This window comes from Muscardinus avellanarius (genome assembly GCF_963383645.1).
Source record: "Muscardinus avellanarius genome assembly, chromosome: 16".
Lineage (NCBI taxonomy): Eukaryota > Metazoa > Chordata > Mammalia > Rodentia > Gliridae > Muscardinus > Muscardinus avellanarius.
In genome coordinates this window covers 74,168,037-74,184,181 of record NC_137802.1, presented here as the reverse complement: position 1 = coordinate 74,184,181, position 16,145 = coordinate 74,168,037, and the positions used below count along the sequence as shown (strand labels likewise).

Sequence of the window (16,145 nt, the reverse complement as noted above, 5' to 3'; positions counted from 1 at the left end):
TGGCCTGGCCTTAGGGTCCACAGGAGTCACGCTGGGAGCGGATGATGCTGAGTGCCTGCCATGGGCCAGGCGCAGGGTAGGCATCCGTTGGGGTCAGTGTAATCTAGGAGGCTGACGAGGCTACCCTCAACATACCACGGGTGCATCTTGTGAGCATCCAAATGGGAGGAGGACGCAGGCCCTGCCATCCGGCCCTCCCTGAGCTCACGCCAGCGCAAGGCTGAGGGAGCCCCTAGGGCAGCCAGAGAGGTTTGTCTCCCTGCCAGAGACCAGCAGTGGGGAGCAGCCGTCCTGAGCACAGCCCGGCGGAGGCTCCGGGGCACACCACCTGCTGGAACGATGGGTCAAGAATCCTGCCCCATGTCCCTGGGATGTGGCCCTCCAGAGGGGCCGCACTACCCTGTTCCCGCCCATTCTGGATGCTGCCTCCTCAAGGATGAAGGAAAACCCAAGCAAGAACTTTGGTCCCTACAAGCGCAGTGGCGCACTCTTGTAATCCCAGCATTTAGGAGATGAGTTGCGGAGGGCCTCACTAAGTAGCTGAGACTGGAGGATCGTGGTTCACGGACAGCCTCAGCTACTTAGTGAAGCCCTCCGCGACTTAGTGAGACCCTGTTTCAAAATAAAGTATAAAACCGGGCGTGGTGGCACATGCTTGTAATCCCAGCATTCGGGAGGCTGAGACCTGAGGATCGCGGTTCCCAGACAGCCTCAGCTACTTAGTGAGGCCCTCCGCAACTCAGTGAGATCCTGCTTCAAAATAAAGAATTAAAAATTGGGCAGGGGGTGTAGCTCGGAGGTTAAATGTCTCTGGGTTCCATCCCCAGACCTGAAAAAAAAAAAAAAAAGAACTTTGGTTCCTGTGTCAGCTGATTATCCTGACCAATTAAGATGATAAACGGAGCTGGGTGTGGCGGTGCACCCTGCAATCCCAGCACTTGGGAGCCTATGGCAGGAGGATTGCTGGTTTGAGGACAGCCTCAGCAATTTAGTGAGACCTATTTCAAAATAGAATAAAGATAGCCAGGGGTTTTGCTACAAGGTAAAATACCCTTAGGTTCGAGCCTCCCAATACCAAAAAATAAAAACGTAAAGCCAGGCGTGGTGGCGCATGTACTTGGGAGGCTGAGACAGGAGGATTGCAGGTTCATGGCTAACTACTTAGTGAGGCCCTCTGCAACATAATTCAAAATAAAGAATACAAACACAGGAGTGGGGTTTAGCTTGGAGGCAGAATACCCCAGGGTTCAATCTGCAGCACCACAAAAAATAAAAATAAACAAACAGGGGACTCATGCAGAGCCCCAGGCCTGGGAACACCTCCAGTACTCTACTTCCTTTCCTGTTTGTTCGGTTCTTTCTTTCTTTGCTGTACTGGGAAATTAAACCCAAGGGTGGTGCCGGGCGTGGTGGCGCATGTTTGCAATCCCAGCACTTGGGAGCCTGAGACTGGAGGATCAAGTGGGTTTCAAGCCAGCCTCAGCTACTTAGTGAGGCTCTCAGCAGCTTAGTCAGACCCTGTTTCCAAATAAAGTATAAACTAGGTCTGGGAGTATAACCTGGAGGTACAAGGCTCCTGAGTTCCATCCCCAGTACCACAATAAATAAATAATAATAAATAAATAAATAAATAAATCCAAGAGTGCTCTACCACAGAGCTACACCCCCAGGCCTCTCTAATTTGATCCTCTTGTCTCAGCCTCCCAAGTAGCTAGGATTACAGACCTGTACCACAGTACCTGGCTTCCTTTTTCTTTTTCTTTTTTTCTTCTTTTTTTTGCAGGTCTGGGGATGGAACTGAGGCATTCAACCTCTGAGCTACACTCCCTGCCCTATTTTTTATTCTTTATTTTGAGACAGGGTCTCACTGAGTTGCAGCGGGCCTCACTAAGTATCTGAGGCTGGCCGAGAACCGCGATCCTCCTGTCTCATCCTCCCGAATGCTGGGATTACAAGTGTGCGCCACCCCGCCCAGCTTGGCTTCCTTTTCCTGTTGGTACCAGAGTGCCAACAGGGGTGACTGGTCCAAGATCAGCTCCAAAGAGGCTGCAAAGGGGGCAGCTTAAACAGCTGCCACCAGGGAGTGGGCACCAGGTCCCTTCCGCTGTGAGGCTGCCTGGTGATCTTCTCTCGGGGAGTCAGGCCCTGCTCATCCACAAATGGCCATGAGCAAATCTCCCATCATCAAAGTTATTTTTACCAGTGCAGCGAAGTCCCCCTCTGAGCCCTTTAAGACTGCTAAACACTCACTGGCCACTAGTGAGGTTGGCCTTCTGCTGTCTCCTGTCTCCAGGAACTGTCAGGTAACGCTCAAGAACCAGGCCCGGCTCCCACTCGGCTGCCTGGGGCGGGCTCGGCCGGCTGGGCTGCTTTGCTCCACTTCCCAGTCCACAGCTCTGAGAGAGGGCACCAGGCAGCTAGCTGCACCTACGCTACTTGTGCAGAGAAAAGCCTAGGCCTGTGCACAGGCCTGGGGAGCTCGAGTGGGCAGGCCGCTCCTCTTGGTTTCCCTACGCCTCCTGCGTGGGGTTTCTCTGAGGGTGCATCCCAGTTTGAGGCTGGCCGTCGACCTGAACTTCCACATCCTTATTAGCCTTGGCCAGGAAGAATGTTCAGATACAACAAAAATCAGATAGCAGTGTTGACTCAGTCTGCAGGCCGACGGCACTCAAGGCAGGCAGGTTTCCAGGCGTCACTCCTGCAGCCCTGGTTCCACAAGGAACTCCACGGCCTCTGGGGGCCAGGAGGCGCGCTCCTGCTCCGCCCTCGAGTTAGCCGTGAGGAGTGGCAAAGACCACAGGTGCTGACGTCCTGCAGCGTCCCAAGGCCAGGGGCCGGCAGCTCCTGCAGGCTGGCCTGCACGTCTGTGACCTGAGACATGCCTGGAGCTCCCTTACCCCCTGCGAAAAGGTACCGCCCGGGGCCCCTCCGCCTGGGGCCTGTCCCCAGGAGCTCCAGCTTCCCCGACACCTACCGGGAACAAACAAAACGCCCAGCGTGACCAAGCGGAGCCTACGTGCGCTAAGGACAAGTCCGCGCGTGGACAGCGCGAGGACCGGCCCGGGCACGGAGACGGCTCTGCGCGTGCGCGGCGGCACCGGCCGGCGGCCAGGCCCCGCCCCGGCCGCCGTGGCCCCGCCCCTCCGGTTGCTAGGGGAAGTGACGTCACAGCGCGATGGCGGCGGCTCCTTTAGGCAGCTGAAGGGGGTTTTAGGCCCGGAAGATCCGAGTCCATCCGCGGCGGGGAGAGGGCGAGCGGGGCCGGCAGGGGCCGGAGCAGCGGCGGCGGCGCTCGGACTGTCCCATCCGCCCCGTATTGAGGCGCTGGGAGCGGCGGGGCGGCCGGAAAGCGATGGTGAAAGCGGGGCCGTGAGGGGGGCGGAGCCGGACCGGACCCGCAGTAGCGGCAGCAGCGGCGCCGCCTCCCGGAGCGCAGACCCAGGAAGCGGCCGGGCGGACAGGAGCGAGCCGCGCCGCCGCCATGGAGCTGAGGGTCGGGAACAGGTACCGGCTGGGCCGCAAGATCGGCAGCGGCTCCTTCGGAGACATCTATCTCGGTGAGGGCCGGCGCCGGGTCCGAGCGCCCCGAGTGCGGGGCCGCAGGCGGGGTCGCCGGGAGGCCGGCCGCGCGGGCCGTGCAGCCCGCAGCCCAACGGCCGCGGGGCGAGCGCCGCCCGGGGCGGGGCAGACGCCCGGAGGGCTGGGGTCGGCGGGGCCGGGAGGGAGGCAGGGCTGGGGCTGGGTCTTTGGGGTCGGGGGCCGGGAGGGAGGCAGGGCTGGGGCTGGGTCTTTGGGGTCGGGGGCCGGGAGGGGGCCCGGGGGCCTGGAACTGGGTCTTTGGGGTCGGGGGCCGGGAGGGAGGCAGGGCTGGGGCTGGGTCTTTGGGGTCGGGGGCCGGGAGGGGGCCCGGGGGCCTGGGGGCAGCGGGCCTGGGGGAGGGGCGGCGCGCCTGGGGGAGGGGCCGGAGGGGGCAGGGCCTGGGCCCCGGGGCCGGGCGGCGGCTCCCTCCCCCGCCTAAGGTCACCGCAGTAAACAAAGGCTAGGCTCTGCTCCGCAGCGTTGCGCCCCCCAAGCACACACACACACGACCCCCAGACTGACTCTCTGTCTCGCACATGTGGAGGGAAATGTCAAAACACCCCGAATGCAGCGTGGAGCCGGGGAGTGTCCGGTCAGAAATGAGGAAGTGCCGGCTGCTTGCACCGGCTGACCGACCCACCCTCCGGCTGCCACCTTGGTCCTAAACAGAAAGAAGCGGTCTCCCCAGACCTAGGGTCCAGGCTGGCCAGGGCCTCCGGATGGCCATCGACTACACACGGAGCGTCCAAGCTGAGTACTTGGTACCTGGGCGCGAGGAATCGAACTTGGGTGACTGTGGAGTCTGTTAAATTGGAGGCAAGAGGAGTGGCAGGGAAGTTCTCACGAGCTATCCTTTTCACCGTTAAAATTGTCAAGGTAGACTTGAAAAAAATGTTAGAAGACCCTGGGTGGTTGTCTCAGTTGGGAATTGTAAAATGAAGTTTTTAGGCATTTCTTAATGGAGTTGTTTTAGGAGTGATTTAATCCGAGCCCCTAAACTTGAGCGTGGGGAGCCTGGCAGTAGTGTGCCCGCAGAGGGGACACACATATATGTTCTGCTGAGCAAGGCAGCCTGTCGGGGCTACCGGAGGTCAGGTGTCTGCAGGCCTTGGGCTTTGCCTTTCCATGATCCAGGTGGGAGGCTCCCCACCTTTTCCTTCCCAGCACTCAGGACTACTTTGGCTTTCTGTTAACCTACAGGGTAGCCCCATGGCATGCCATGATGTCTTTGAGCTTGGGCTTACAGTGGTCTGCTGAGGACAGAGCTGCACAGACACTTGGGTTTCACTATTTTAAATATTTATAACCCAGTAGTTAGCCAGATGCCTTCTCGGCAGTATTTTGGTAGTTAAGAGTCCTGGGTAAATGGGAGCCGTTTGGCATATTTATAGAACAATAGATTTTGGCACAGGTTTTAACCTCAGGATCTAAGAGCTGTACTGATAAGTCAGTCCATTAGTCACCCTGTGCAGGCATCAGAAGCTGGGTACTTGGAGACTTCTCCAAGGCCTTGCCAGATAGCTTTCTGGTGATCAATTCTGACAGGTGATGGTGTGGTGCCGCCCATCTACAGAGGTGTAAGCGTCGCCCATGGAGGGTGCGGGCTTCATGGGCAGCGCTGCTCACTTATGCCGCGTCCTTTGACATCCGTGCCGGGCGCGTCGTGGGACTTGGCCTGTTGGGCCAGCCTCTTCCTGAGGGGTCTGCGAGGGATCACCGAGGCTGTGGGGTGGAAGTGACCCATCCACTGGAACATGCTCCCACTTCTTGTTGGGGGCTGGGCACCCGCGGTCTTGCTTTTTTGGCAGTGAGAACTGAACCCAGGAGCATTCTACCTCCGGCCTACAACCCCAGCCCCCCTTTTTTTTTTTCTTTTTCTTTTTTCTCCTCAATACTGAGGATGGAACCCAGGGCATTCTACCTCCAAGCTACCCTCCAGCCCTATTTTTTATTCTTTATTTGGAAACAAGGTCTCACTGAGTTGGCAGAGGGCTTCCCTAAGTAGCTGAGGCGGTTCCTGCGGTCTTCCTGTCTCAGCCTCCCAAATGCTGGGATTACAGCCTGCGCCACCACTCCAGCTAATCCCAGCTCTTTTTACTTTTTTTTAAAATAGGATCTAGAGCTGGGTGTGGTGGCTCATGCTTGTAATCCCAGCATTTGGGAGGCTGAGACAGGAGGATTTTGGTTCGTGGGCAGCCTCAGGTACTACTTAGGCCCTTCCCAACTCAGTGAGACCCTGCTTCAAAATAAAGACTGAAAAATAGGGCTTGGGGTGTAGCTCGGAGGTAGAATGCCACTGGGTTCCATCCCCAGTACTGCAAAACAAAATCAAAGAAAAAGAAATAGGATCTCAGTTGCTGAGGGGCTCACTAATTTGCCGAGGCTGGCCTCTAGCCTGCAACCCTCTTGTCTCGGCCTCCCGTACTAGTCCGCCAGCCTGCCCAAGGCATTTGCTCTTGGTCCGCGTTGCTGTCCGTCCTGTCCCGGGAGGAACTGAAACATAAGATGGTTGTGTTAGCTTGAGTAAGATGTGTAGAAAGACGGGTCTGAGCCATGTTCCACCAGAGTCAGAGAGGGCAGATGATTTACATATGAGGATTGGGTCTTGTCTATGTGTATGTGTGTTTTAGTTGGCATTTAATTGAAACCATTTCTAACCGCTGCCACTTTGGTATTTCTCAGAAAGGCGACTTCCCCAGTGCGTCCCGCCTTCCTTTGAGCCTGACCCTTGGGAGTCTGGGTTTCTGCCTGGACTTTGTGCTCCCGGGTGTCTGGGGCTGGGAGGAGGGAAGCCACCCGCATTGGTGCGGATGCCCGCGTGGTGTGCCTTCCCTGGCAGCATGGGTGCCCTGCCCAGTTATGCGCATCTTTCCCCAAGACTGCCTGTTCAAGGGAGCAGCGGCGGGCTCTCCGGTGCCTCCTGTTTCAGAGAGCGTGTGCTGAGCCTGAGCCGGATGGTCCAGGCCCAGCCAGCGCCGCCACTCACTCGGGCCATGGTGTGTGTCCTGGCACTGCAGGTGGGTTTAAGGCAGCCTCTGCCCCTTCCCTCTCCCATCAGCCCATCACTTTGGAAGTGATGGGGGTTTTGCGGCAGTAGAAAACAGTCTTTTACTTTTGCTGGCAGTATGCCACTTAAAAACTTAACATTGGAAAACAGCCAGCCAGGCCCCCCACTCCCCAGTATTGAGGATCAAACCCAGGGTCCTGTGCCTGCCAGGCAGGCGCCCTGACACTGAGCCCTGCATTCCCGCCCATGCCTCCCTCCCCGTTTAAACAGGTCTCCTAAGTTGTTGAAGTTGGGCTTGAACCTGCACTCTTCCTGTCTCAGCCCCCAAGTACTTGGATGGTAAGCATACAGAACCACCACAATGTGCTGTCCTCAGCCTTTTTTCTTTTTCTTTTTTTTATGGTACCAGGAATGGAACCCAGGGGCTTTCTACCTCTGGACCACACTCCTAAGACCTATTTTATATTATATTTGGAAGCAGGGTTTCACTGAGTTGCCAGGAGCTTCACTAAGTAGCTGAGGCTGAACCTGCGTGATCCTCCTGTCTCAGCCTCCCAAGCGTGGGGATTACAAGCGTGCACCACCACGCCCAGCTCAAAATAAAATTTAAAAGGTTGGGAGCCGGGCGTGGTGGCGCACGCTTGTAATCCCCGCGCTTGGGAGGTGGAGACAGGAGGATTACACAGGTTTGAAGCCAGCCTCACTGGCAAAAGAGACCCTGTTTCCAAATAAAAAAAATATATAAATAATTCTGGTAGTGTAGCCCGGAGTTAGAACGGTTCCATCCCCAGTACCACCAAAATAAATAAATAAAATTTATTTTGAGACAGGGTGTCTCTAAATTGGCCATGATGGCATGGAGCTTGGGATCCTCATACCTTCATCTATGTCTGTGTCTGTCTGTCTGTCTCTCTCTGCTGGGGATTGAACCTGGGGCATTCTACCTCTGAACTATATACCCTCAGCCCTATCTACTTGTACACAGGGTCTCTTACTAAATTGCTGAGCTGCCTCTTGGCACTAGGGTCACAGGCAGGTGGAGGTCACTGGCCGAGCCAGTACCTTAGCGTGTCCCCAGCCCAGTGTGAGCAGGCCTGGCTGTGTGAGTGGCGTGCCTCCAGGGTGGGGGTTGCCCTTGTCCTCACTGCTCTTCTAGAAGCAAGCAGGAGGGTTGTGGACCTAACTGGTAGAACGAAGGGTTCTTTTGTGTGTGAGGGTGTACTGGGGATTGAACCCAGGGGCATCCTACTCCGAGTTATTTTATATTTACTTTTTCTTTTTTAATTTTTTTTTTTTTTTTTTTTTTTTTTTTTTTTGCGGTATTGGGGGTGGATCCCAGGGGCCTTTTACCTTCGAGCGACACCCCCAAACCTATCTTTTATTCTTTATTTGGAAACAGGGTCTCGTTGCAGAGGGCCTCACTAGGTAGCTAAGGCTGGCTGTGAACCTGCGATCCTCTTGACTCAGCCCCCAGTACAGCGTGTGCCACCACGCCTGGCTATGGCCACACTGCCCTGAGCGCATCTCTTCTGACCTCCAAAGCAGGGTAGGGCCTGGTCAGTGCCTGTGGGAGGTTTTTTCTTGAGTGCTGTTGGCCTTTGTGCTCTGCCCACAGCCTCCTCTGCCCACCGTTTGTCTGGGTAGACAGTGTGTTGGACTTCATCGTGTGCATGGGCATCTTTTTTTTTTCCAGCCCTGAGGATGGAACCCAGGCGCATTCTACCCTCCAGCCCTAGTTTTTATTCTTTATTTGGAAGCAGGGTCTCACTAAGTTCCGGGGCCCTCACTGTGTAGCTGAGGCTGGCCACAAACCTGCGCCCCTCCAGGCTCAGCCCCCCAAGTACTGCAATGACAAGCAGAGGTCACCGTGCCCAGTTGTGCAGGGGCACCTCTGGAAGCTAAAACTTCATCTCAGGTTTTCATGTCTTTCTCGCACTGTTGTGATTGCACCCATAGGCATTCTGCCTCCCAAGCTCTTCTATTTATTTTTATTTTTATTTAATTTTTTGGTACTGGTGATTGAACTTGGAGGCATTATACCTCCAAGTTATACAGCCTCATTCTGATTTTATTCCTTATTTGGAAACAGGATCTCACTAAGTTGCTGAGGACCTTGCTGAGTGGCTGAGGCTGGCTTGGAACCTGTGATCCTCCTGTCTCAGCCTGGCTCTTTTTTTTTTTTTAACATCTTTCCAAGTTGCCGAGGGTCTCACTAAGTTGCTGAACTAAGGCCTTGAACCTGCCTCCTGTCAGCTTCCCAGGTATTGGGATTACAGGTGTGCGCCACAGCGTCTGGCTTTGTTTTTTTGGTGGTACTGGGGGTGGAACCCAGGGGCTTTTATACTTTATTTGGAAACAAGGTTTTACTAACTTGCTGAGTCTCACTAATTAGCTGAGGCTGGCTTTGAACCTATGAAGCCTCCCAAGGGCTGGGGTGTGTGCCACCAAACCTGGTTTTTGTTTTTGTTTTTTGTTTTTCCTTTTTTGTGGGTCTGGGGATGGAACCCAGGGGCATTCGACCTCCAAGCTACAGCCCCTGCCCTATTTTTATTTTTTGAAACAGGGTCTCACTAGGTTATGGAGGGTCTCACTAAGTAGCTGAGGCTGTCCACGAACCGCGATCCTCTAGTCTCAGCCTCCCAAATGCTGGGATTACAAGTGTGTGTCACCATGCCCTGGCTCTTTTTTGAGCTGGCCTTGAATCTTCAGTCCTGTCTCAGTCTTTACAACCTGACTTTATACTACGGGTCAGGGTCAGTGAGAGCTTCATACCACCTTGCCCACTGTTTCCTCGAGGCCTGACCTTTGCCCTTCTATCCAGGGTGGTTCCCTGTTGACAGTTCTCTGTAGGAATTACCAGCAACCAGCCTGGTAATTCAGAGTTCCCTCCCTCCCAGGACAGGGTGATGCTCTGGGCTAGGTTCATGTAATTCTCCAGCTTCTCCTGAAGGAAATAATTTTGTTACCCTTACCCTCTGCCTGACAAGGGGTCCTGTCCTGCTCAGACCAGGGTGGTTGAGCAACACGGAAGCTTTGAGGTGGTTTGGGTGATGCACGGCCTGAGGCCTAAGCGCAGAACCTGAGCAAACGTTGGCTTGTCGCCTGGTTGGACTTGTCTCAATCTGTAATCCTTGGTTCTGGAGAGTGTTTTTTTTTTTTTTTTTTTTTTTTTAAGGGTCTGGGGATGGAACCCAGGGGCATTCGACCTCCGAGCTACACCTCCTGCCCTACTTTTTATTCTTTATTTTGAAACCGGGTCTCACTGAGTTGCAGAGGGCCTCACTTAGTAGCTGAGGCTGTCCGCCAACCACGATCCTCCGGTCTCAGCCTCCCAAATGCTGGGTTTACAAGTGTGTGCCACCATACCCGGCTCTGGAGAGTATTTCAAAAACCTGTGTCTTCTAGTAACACTTCTCAGACTTGTTGTAGTTTCCAATCTGTTGTAGGTCTCGGTGGGGAAGGGGCATGCCCAAGGGCATTGTGTTTGAGGGCCACAATCCTGGTCCTTTTTTTTTTCTTCTGGGTATGGGGATGGAACCCAGGGACATTTGACCTCCGGGCTACACCCCCTGCCCTATTTTTTATTCTTTTTAATTTGAAACAGGGTCTCACTAAGTTGCAGAGGGCCTCACTAAGTCGCTGAGGTTGTCCGCGAACCACGATCCTCTGATCCTCTGGTCTCAGCCTCCTGAATGCTGGGATCACAAGTGTGCGCCACCATGCCCAGCTCTGGTCCTTTTAAAAAAATATTTTATTAATTATTATTTTTAATTTTTGCAATACTGAGGATGAAACCCAGGGGCATTCTACCTCCGAGCTACACCCCCAGCCCTATTTTTTTATTCTTTGTTTTGAAACAGGGCCTTACTGTGATGCAAGGGGTCTCACTAGCTGGGGCTGTCCTCGAACCACGATCCTCCTGTTTCGGCCTTCAAAATGCTGGGATTACAAGTAGGCGCCACCACGCCTGACTCAGACCACAACTTTGAGACAGTAAGATAGAGGTGTTGGGGCCATGCCAAATTGCTGTCAGAGTTGCTTGTCCTGTATTTCCCCTTGTGGGTTGGTGAGTGTGAGGACTGGGCTTGGAGCGGCATTGCTAGTGGGGCTTGGACAGTGCCAGGCGAGGAGGCGGGGCTAGAGAGCAGTGGGTCTGCGCAGGAGCTGTGTGCCTGATCCTTCCACCTGATCAGTGACGAGACCCCAGAGCGTGCTGTCCGCACACATTGCAGCTTGTGTCCAGCTGTCCCTCTAGCTGGTTATCGGACGTGAGGCCGCCTTCCTGGCTCGTCCTCCAGGAGGGCAGGATGTCGTTCATCTCATGTGCCAGCGTTGCCAGCGGTTTTTCTCTCCAAGCCTGTCAGTATTGCAGGGGTGACTGTTAGACATGCGCCGTAGTGGCCCCTGAATAGTGAGGCTGGAGGTGCTCTCTGGCTTCTTGAAGATATGGTCCTGTAGGCTGGCTGGCCCAGGCTATCTTGTCGCTGGACCTGCCAGCTGGCGAGGATGGCAGTGCGGTCCCCAGAAGCTGCTTTGGGCGCAGGGAGTCTGTGGCATAGCCAGTGAGATGAGTCAGGTCCCTCCCCGCTGGCGAGTCGAGCTCAGTCCAGGTCCTCAGGAGGACGTAGAGGCCATTCTTCGTCTGCAGGGTATACTTGATGAAGTCATTTGTCTTCTGATGGGGTAGGAAGTTAGATGGATGGCCTGGTTGAGGGCCCGGAGCTGCCTGTGGAGGTGTGTGAAGTTCTTACACCTTGGACGGGCAGTGGCAGTGATGAGCTGGGTCAGTCCTGTGGATCTGCAGTGCCAGCCATGGCTGTGTCGGGCGGACATCTGGGTGGCGGTGTGGCTCCCGTGTTGGTGGGTGTGCCCTGGACAGGGCGGACGCAGCAGTGGGCTTGTCCTAATGCTCTGGCTTTGCTCTGCCTTTCACCTGGGGCTCTCAGTGCTACGTGACCGTCAACCTATCCATCCCCTTAGCCCCGTGGGAAACAGATGCCAAGCCCACCCCTCCAGTGCCTCCTGGGAACTAGCGCGGTATTAGCCACAACCAAAGAAAGGCGTGTGCCCAGCGGAGCCCTGGGAGAAGGGCCCACTCTTCTAGCCTGGGGTCTCCAGGAAGGGGAGCGGGGCCTTCCATGGCCAGATAGAGGGTCTTTGGCTGGAGCTGGCTCTGCAGCTGTGTGGCTGCTGAAGGGCAGGTGGGGTGGGTGCTCCGCCTGGCTGGCTTGAGGCTGTGGAGGTTTGGCCAAAACCCAGCCCCTCTCCAGAGACTCAGACTCTCCCAAAGACCTAGTAGGGAAGCACAGAGAATCCTTCCGTGGTGGGGCTTGGGGTGGAGTGAGTGCTGGGGCCAGCCGACAGGGCTCAGGACGGCCTGGATCAGAGAGGGCGGGCCTGGTGGCTCTGGCGACTGACCCTGACGGGCACCGCAGAGGTGGCTGATGGAAGGCCAAGCACTTTCTCTACATTGGGTGACAGACATTTGTCACCAGGACGCCGCCTCAGGATAGCAAGCGTCCGTCGTTGGGTCTTTCTTGGAAAGTACAGGTAGTGCTCATTTCTACAGCAAGCCTGCTGTCGGCCTGCGTGGTGGGCTTCAAATGACGAGTGTGTGTTTTCTTTCTTTGCAAAGGTACGGACATTGCTGCAGGAGAAGAAGTTGCCATCAAGCTTGAATGTGTCAAAACCAAACACCCTCAGCTCCACATTGAGAGCAAAATCTACAAAATGATGCAGGGAGGAGGTATGTTCTCTACCTGTTGGGAAAGGCCAAGGTCTTAATAGGAAAAGTGCTGCAAACCGAGGTCCCTGGGTGTGTCTGGGGGAGGGCTGTCCACCCCCGCCAAGGCTTCGTGGCTTTATTCAGAGCCTGGCGCACACTTGAATTCCCAGTACTTAAGAGGCTCAGACAGGAGGATGGCAGGGTTGCAGCAGCCTCGACAACTGTCCAGGATGCCACACTTCCCCTGTGCCCTCCTGGGACTGGTCCTTGCGTATGTTCTCTGCTGGGAACCTGAATTCTCTCTGGCCAGTTTTTTCTTGGATAGAACAAGGGTTTTGAACTTGGTAGCTTCAGACACTCTGCAAGTCGCCACTCTTGGAGTTCCGGGAAATCTCGTCTACAGGCTTGGGGGGCCTGAGGCCAGTTGGTGTGCCAGCTCTGGAACCAGGGTTGCCCGTCTTGATCTTACTTTCAGGGTTCTCTGGACTTCACAATAGTCTCAGTGGAACGGGAGAGAGATCGTCCATCTTAGAGAACGATGCCCACTGTGCCCGCCTGGGCTTTGTGTGGCTAGAGGCGGCCATGGGCATGAAAATTGATGACCCCCCCTTCCCCCCCACTGTTGTCTCAGGAGGCCCAGGTGCCTGCGCCCTGGCGGCCCTCTCGGCCTCAGTGGACTTGTGATTAGCTTTAGGTAACAGAAAAGGGTGGTGTCGGATCGTCTTTGCTGGGAGTCCATAAAGCCCACAGGCTTAAGAAACGTGTGAGGAGTGACGTGTCCATGTGAACATGCGCGCTGGCGGTCCTTGAGTGGGGGAGAAAAACAGCCCCCAGAGCAGCTGGCCAGGTAGTGTTCAGGTCAGAGCAGGTCTCATACCCCAGCACGCTGCGCTGCAGGGCGGCATAGCGCCCTCCCTCCGTTGTGGAGAGACGTCCTGAGCGTGGCCAGCTGCCCCTGGCAGGCAGTGTTGCCTCTTGCTTTGACCTGTGCGCAGTGGGAGGAATCGCTTGCTCCCTGCGCCTGTCGGTGTCCCTAGAGAACTCTCGACTCCAGACAGAAGCCCAGAGATGGGCCTTCCCACCTGGCCCTTAGGGCCGGTCCCCAGCTGTGGGTCAGGGTTTCCTTCTGTTGCATACTTGGTGGAGACCCTAATGGTTTGTTCTCAAAACCATTTTTACAGCTGCACAGTGGCACAAAAGCAATCCAAGCTCTTGGGAGGCTGAGGCAGGCAGCCCTTTCTCAAAACAAGAGCTCGGTGTAGCAGCATGGCGGTAGAGTGCTTGCCTAGTGTGTGTAAGAGCCCTGAGCTCCAGCACGAACAAAAGAAACAGTGATTAAGCCGGGCCTGGTGGTGCGTGCCTGTGATCTCAGTACTTGGCAGGCTGAGACAGGAGGTTTGCAGGCTGAGAACACGTGTTTAGCTGGGCCTGGTGGTGCACGCTTGTAGTCCTAGTACTTGGGAGGCGGAGACAGGAGGATCGCAGGTTTGTGGCTTACCTCTGCTAGTGAGGCCCTCTGCAACCCAGTGAGACCCTGTTTCAAAATAATGAATAAAAAATAGGTTTGGGGGTAGAATGCCCCTGGGTTTCATCCCCAGTACCACAAAATGAACACGTTTAGAGAAACAGTACACAATTTTGGTAATGTTTGTTGAGTGAAGTCTAAACTATATTAAACTGAATTAGCAGATACAGGATAAAGAAGTCTTCTTTTCTTTTCTTTTCTTTTTTTTTTTTTTTTGGTACTAGGGATTGAACCAGGGGCATTCTACCTCTGAGTTACACCCCCAGCCTTTTTAAAATTTTTTTTTTTTTTTTTTTTTTTTTTTTTGCAAGTCTGGGGATGGAACCCAAGAGGCATTGGACCTCTGAGCTACACCCCTTGCCCGATTTTTGATTCTTTATTTTAAAACTGGGTCTCACTGAGTTGCAGAGAGCCTCACAAAGTAGCTGAGGCTGTCCGCGAACCACGATCCTCTGGTCTCAGCTGGTCTCAGCCTCCCGAATGCTGGGATTACAAGTGTGCCCCACCATGCCTGGCTCACCCCCAGCCCTTTTTATTTTTTTATTTTGAAACAAGGTCTCAACCAAGCAGCTGAGGCTGTCCCTCATCATACAGTCCTCCTGTCTCCGCCTCCCAATCCTGAAATCACAGGCCTGCTTCACGTCTGGCAAGAGTGGGGACTCTGTGTGGAGCCCCGGCGAGAGTGCATGCATGTTCTTCACATGCCATGTATCTGACATGTGAAGTGTCGTGTTGGAGTGGATGCCCATGCCCTCACCCTCCTGAGCGGGGCCCTAGACCCTGGCAACCTTGTGGTTGTACAGCCCCCAGTCCGTCTCTGCTGACCCTTGCACATCCATTTCTGTTTTCCAGGGTTGTTTGTGTGTGATAGGGATGGAACATGGGGACATTCTACCTCCAAGCCATACCCTTACCCCTATTTTTATTTTTCTTTTGAAACAGGGTCTTGCTAGTTTGATGAGAGCCTCACTACTTTTTTTTTTTTTTTTTTTTTTTTTTTTTTTTTGTGGTACTGGGGTTCCTGGAAGCCCTTCTACCTCCAGGCTACACTCCCAGACCTATTTTATACTTTTTTATTTTTGGAAACTGGGTCTCTTAAGCCAGCGCGGCTAGCTTCAAACCTGTGCGATCCTCCTGTCACCGCCTCCCAAGTTTGGGATTACACGCATGCGTCACCACGCCCGGCAGAGCCTCACTACTTGCTGGGGCTGTCTTTGAAACTGGGGTCTTCCTGTCTCTGATCCTCCTGTCTCCGCCTCCCAAGTGCAAGGATTACAGGCGTACGCCACCGCGTGGCTTCCAGGGTTGGTTCTTTCTCACTCACTTTCTGTTTTCCAGTGGTGAGAGTGGAACCCTGGGCCTAAATCCATGCAGTCAAGTGCTGTACTGCTGAGCTTCCGCTGTTTTTCAGTTTGTATCTGTCATCTCAAAAGAAATCTATGGGGTTTTTTTGTTTTGTTTTGTTTTGTTTTTTGTGGTACTGGGGTTCCTGGAAGCCTCTACCTCTGGGCTACACTCCCAGACCTTTTTTTTTTTTTTAATTTTTTGAAACAGGGTCTCGTAAGCCAGTGCGGCTACTTCGAACCTGCGCGATCCTTCTGTCTCCGCCTCCCAAGCGCGGGGATTACAAGCGTGCGCCACCACGCCCGGCCTCTATGGGTTTTTTAAAAAATCGAATAACATTGTTTAGGAACATTTCATAGTTTATTTTGGAAGAGGGTCTTGCCAAGTTGAAGTGGCTGGCCTCGAACCTGCAATCCTCTTGCCTCAGCCTCCCAGGTTCTGGGGTTACAAGCGTGCTCTGCCCTGCTCAGCTTCTTTCCTTTGGTTTTTGTTTTGTTGTGGGTCTGGGGATGGAACCCAGGGGCATTCGACCACCGAGCTACACCTCCTGCCCTAATAAGCCCTTCTACCTCTGGGCTACACTCCTAAACTTATTTTATACTTTTTTTATTTGGAAACAGGCTTTCTTAAGCCAGCGCGGCTGACTTCGAACCTGCGTGATCCTCCTGTCTCCACCTCCCAAGCGCGGGGATTACAAGCGTACCCATCACGCCCGACTATTTTTTATTCTTTGTTTTGAAACAGGGTCTCATTAAGTTGCAGAGGCCCTCACTAAGTAGCTGAGGCTGTCTGCGAACCACGATCCTTCAGTGTCAGCCTCCTGCTATTTTTTATTCTTTACTTTGAAGCAGGGTCTCACTGAGTTGCGGAGGGCCTCACTTAATTAAATAGCTGAAGCTGGCAGTGAACCTGCCTCGTCTCAGCCTCCCAAGTACTGGGATTGCCAGAGGGTGTCACCACACCCG

At 54.3% G+C, this 16,145-nt stretch overlaps 1 protein-coding gene across 3 annotated transcripts in view; it reads left to right on the top strand.

Annotated features, from left to right (window-relative positions):
- Positions 1–3,481: 3,481 nt before the first annotated feature.
- CSNK1D (casein kinase 1 delta) overlaps positions 3,482–16,145 on the top strand; it is a gene marked incomplete at both ends in the record, with an annotated part of 31,031 nt that continues 18,367 nt past the window's right edge. For all 3 annotated transcript variants that reach the window (XM_080712434.1, XM_080712435.1, XM_080712436.1), the window contains 2 exons: positions 3,482–3,557; positions 12,222–12,332. In XM_080712434.1, the coding sequence (XP_080568560.1) occupies positions 3,482–3,557; positions 12,222–12,332 (187 nt within the window). The remainder of the gene's footprint in view (positions 3,558–12,221; positions 12,333–16,145) is intronic.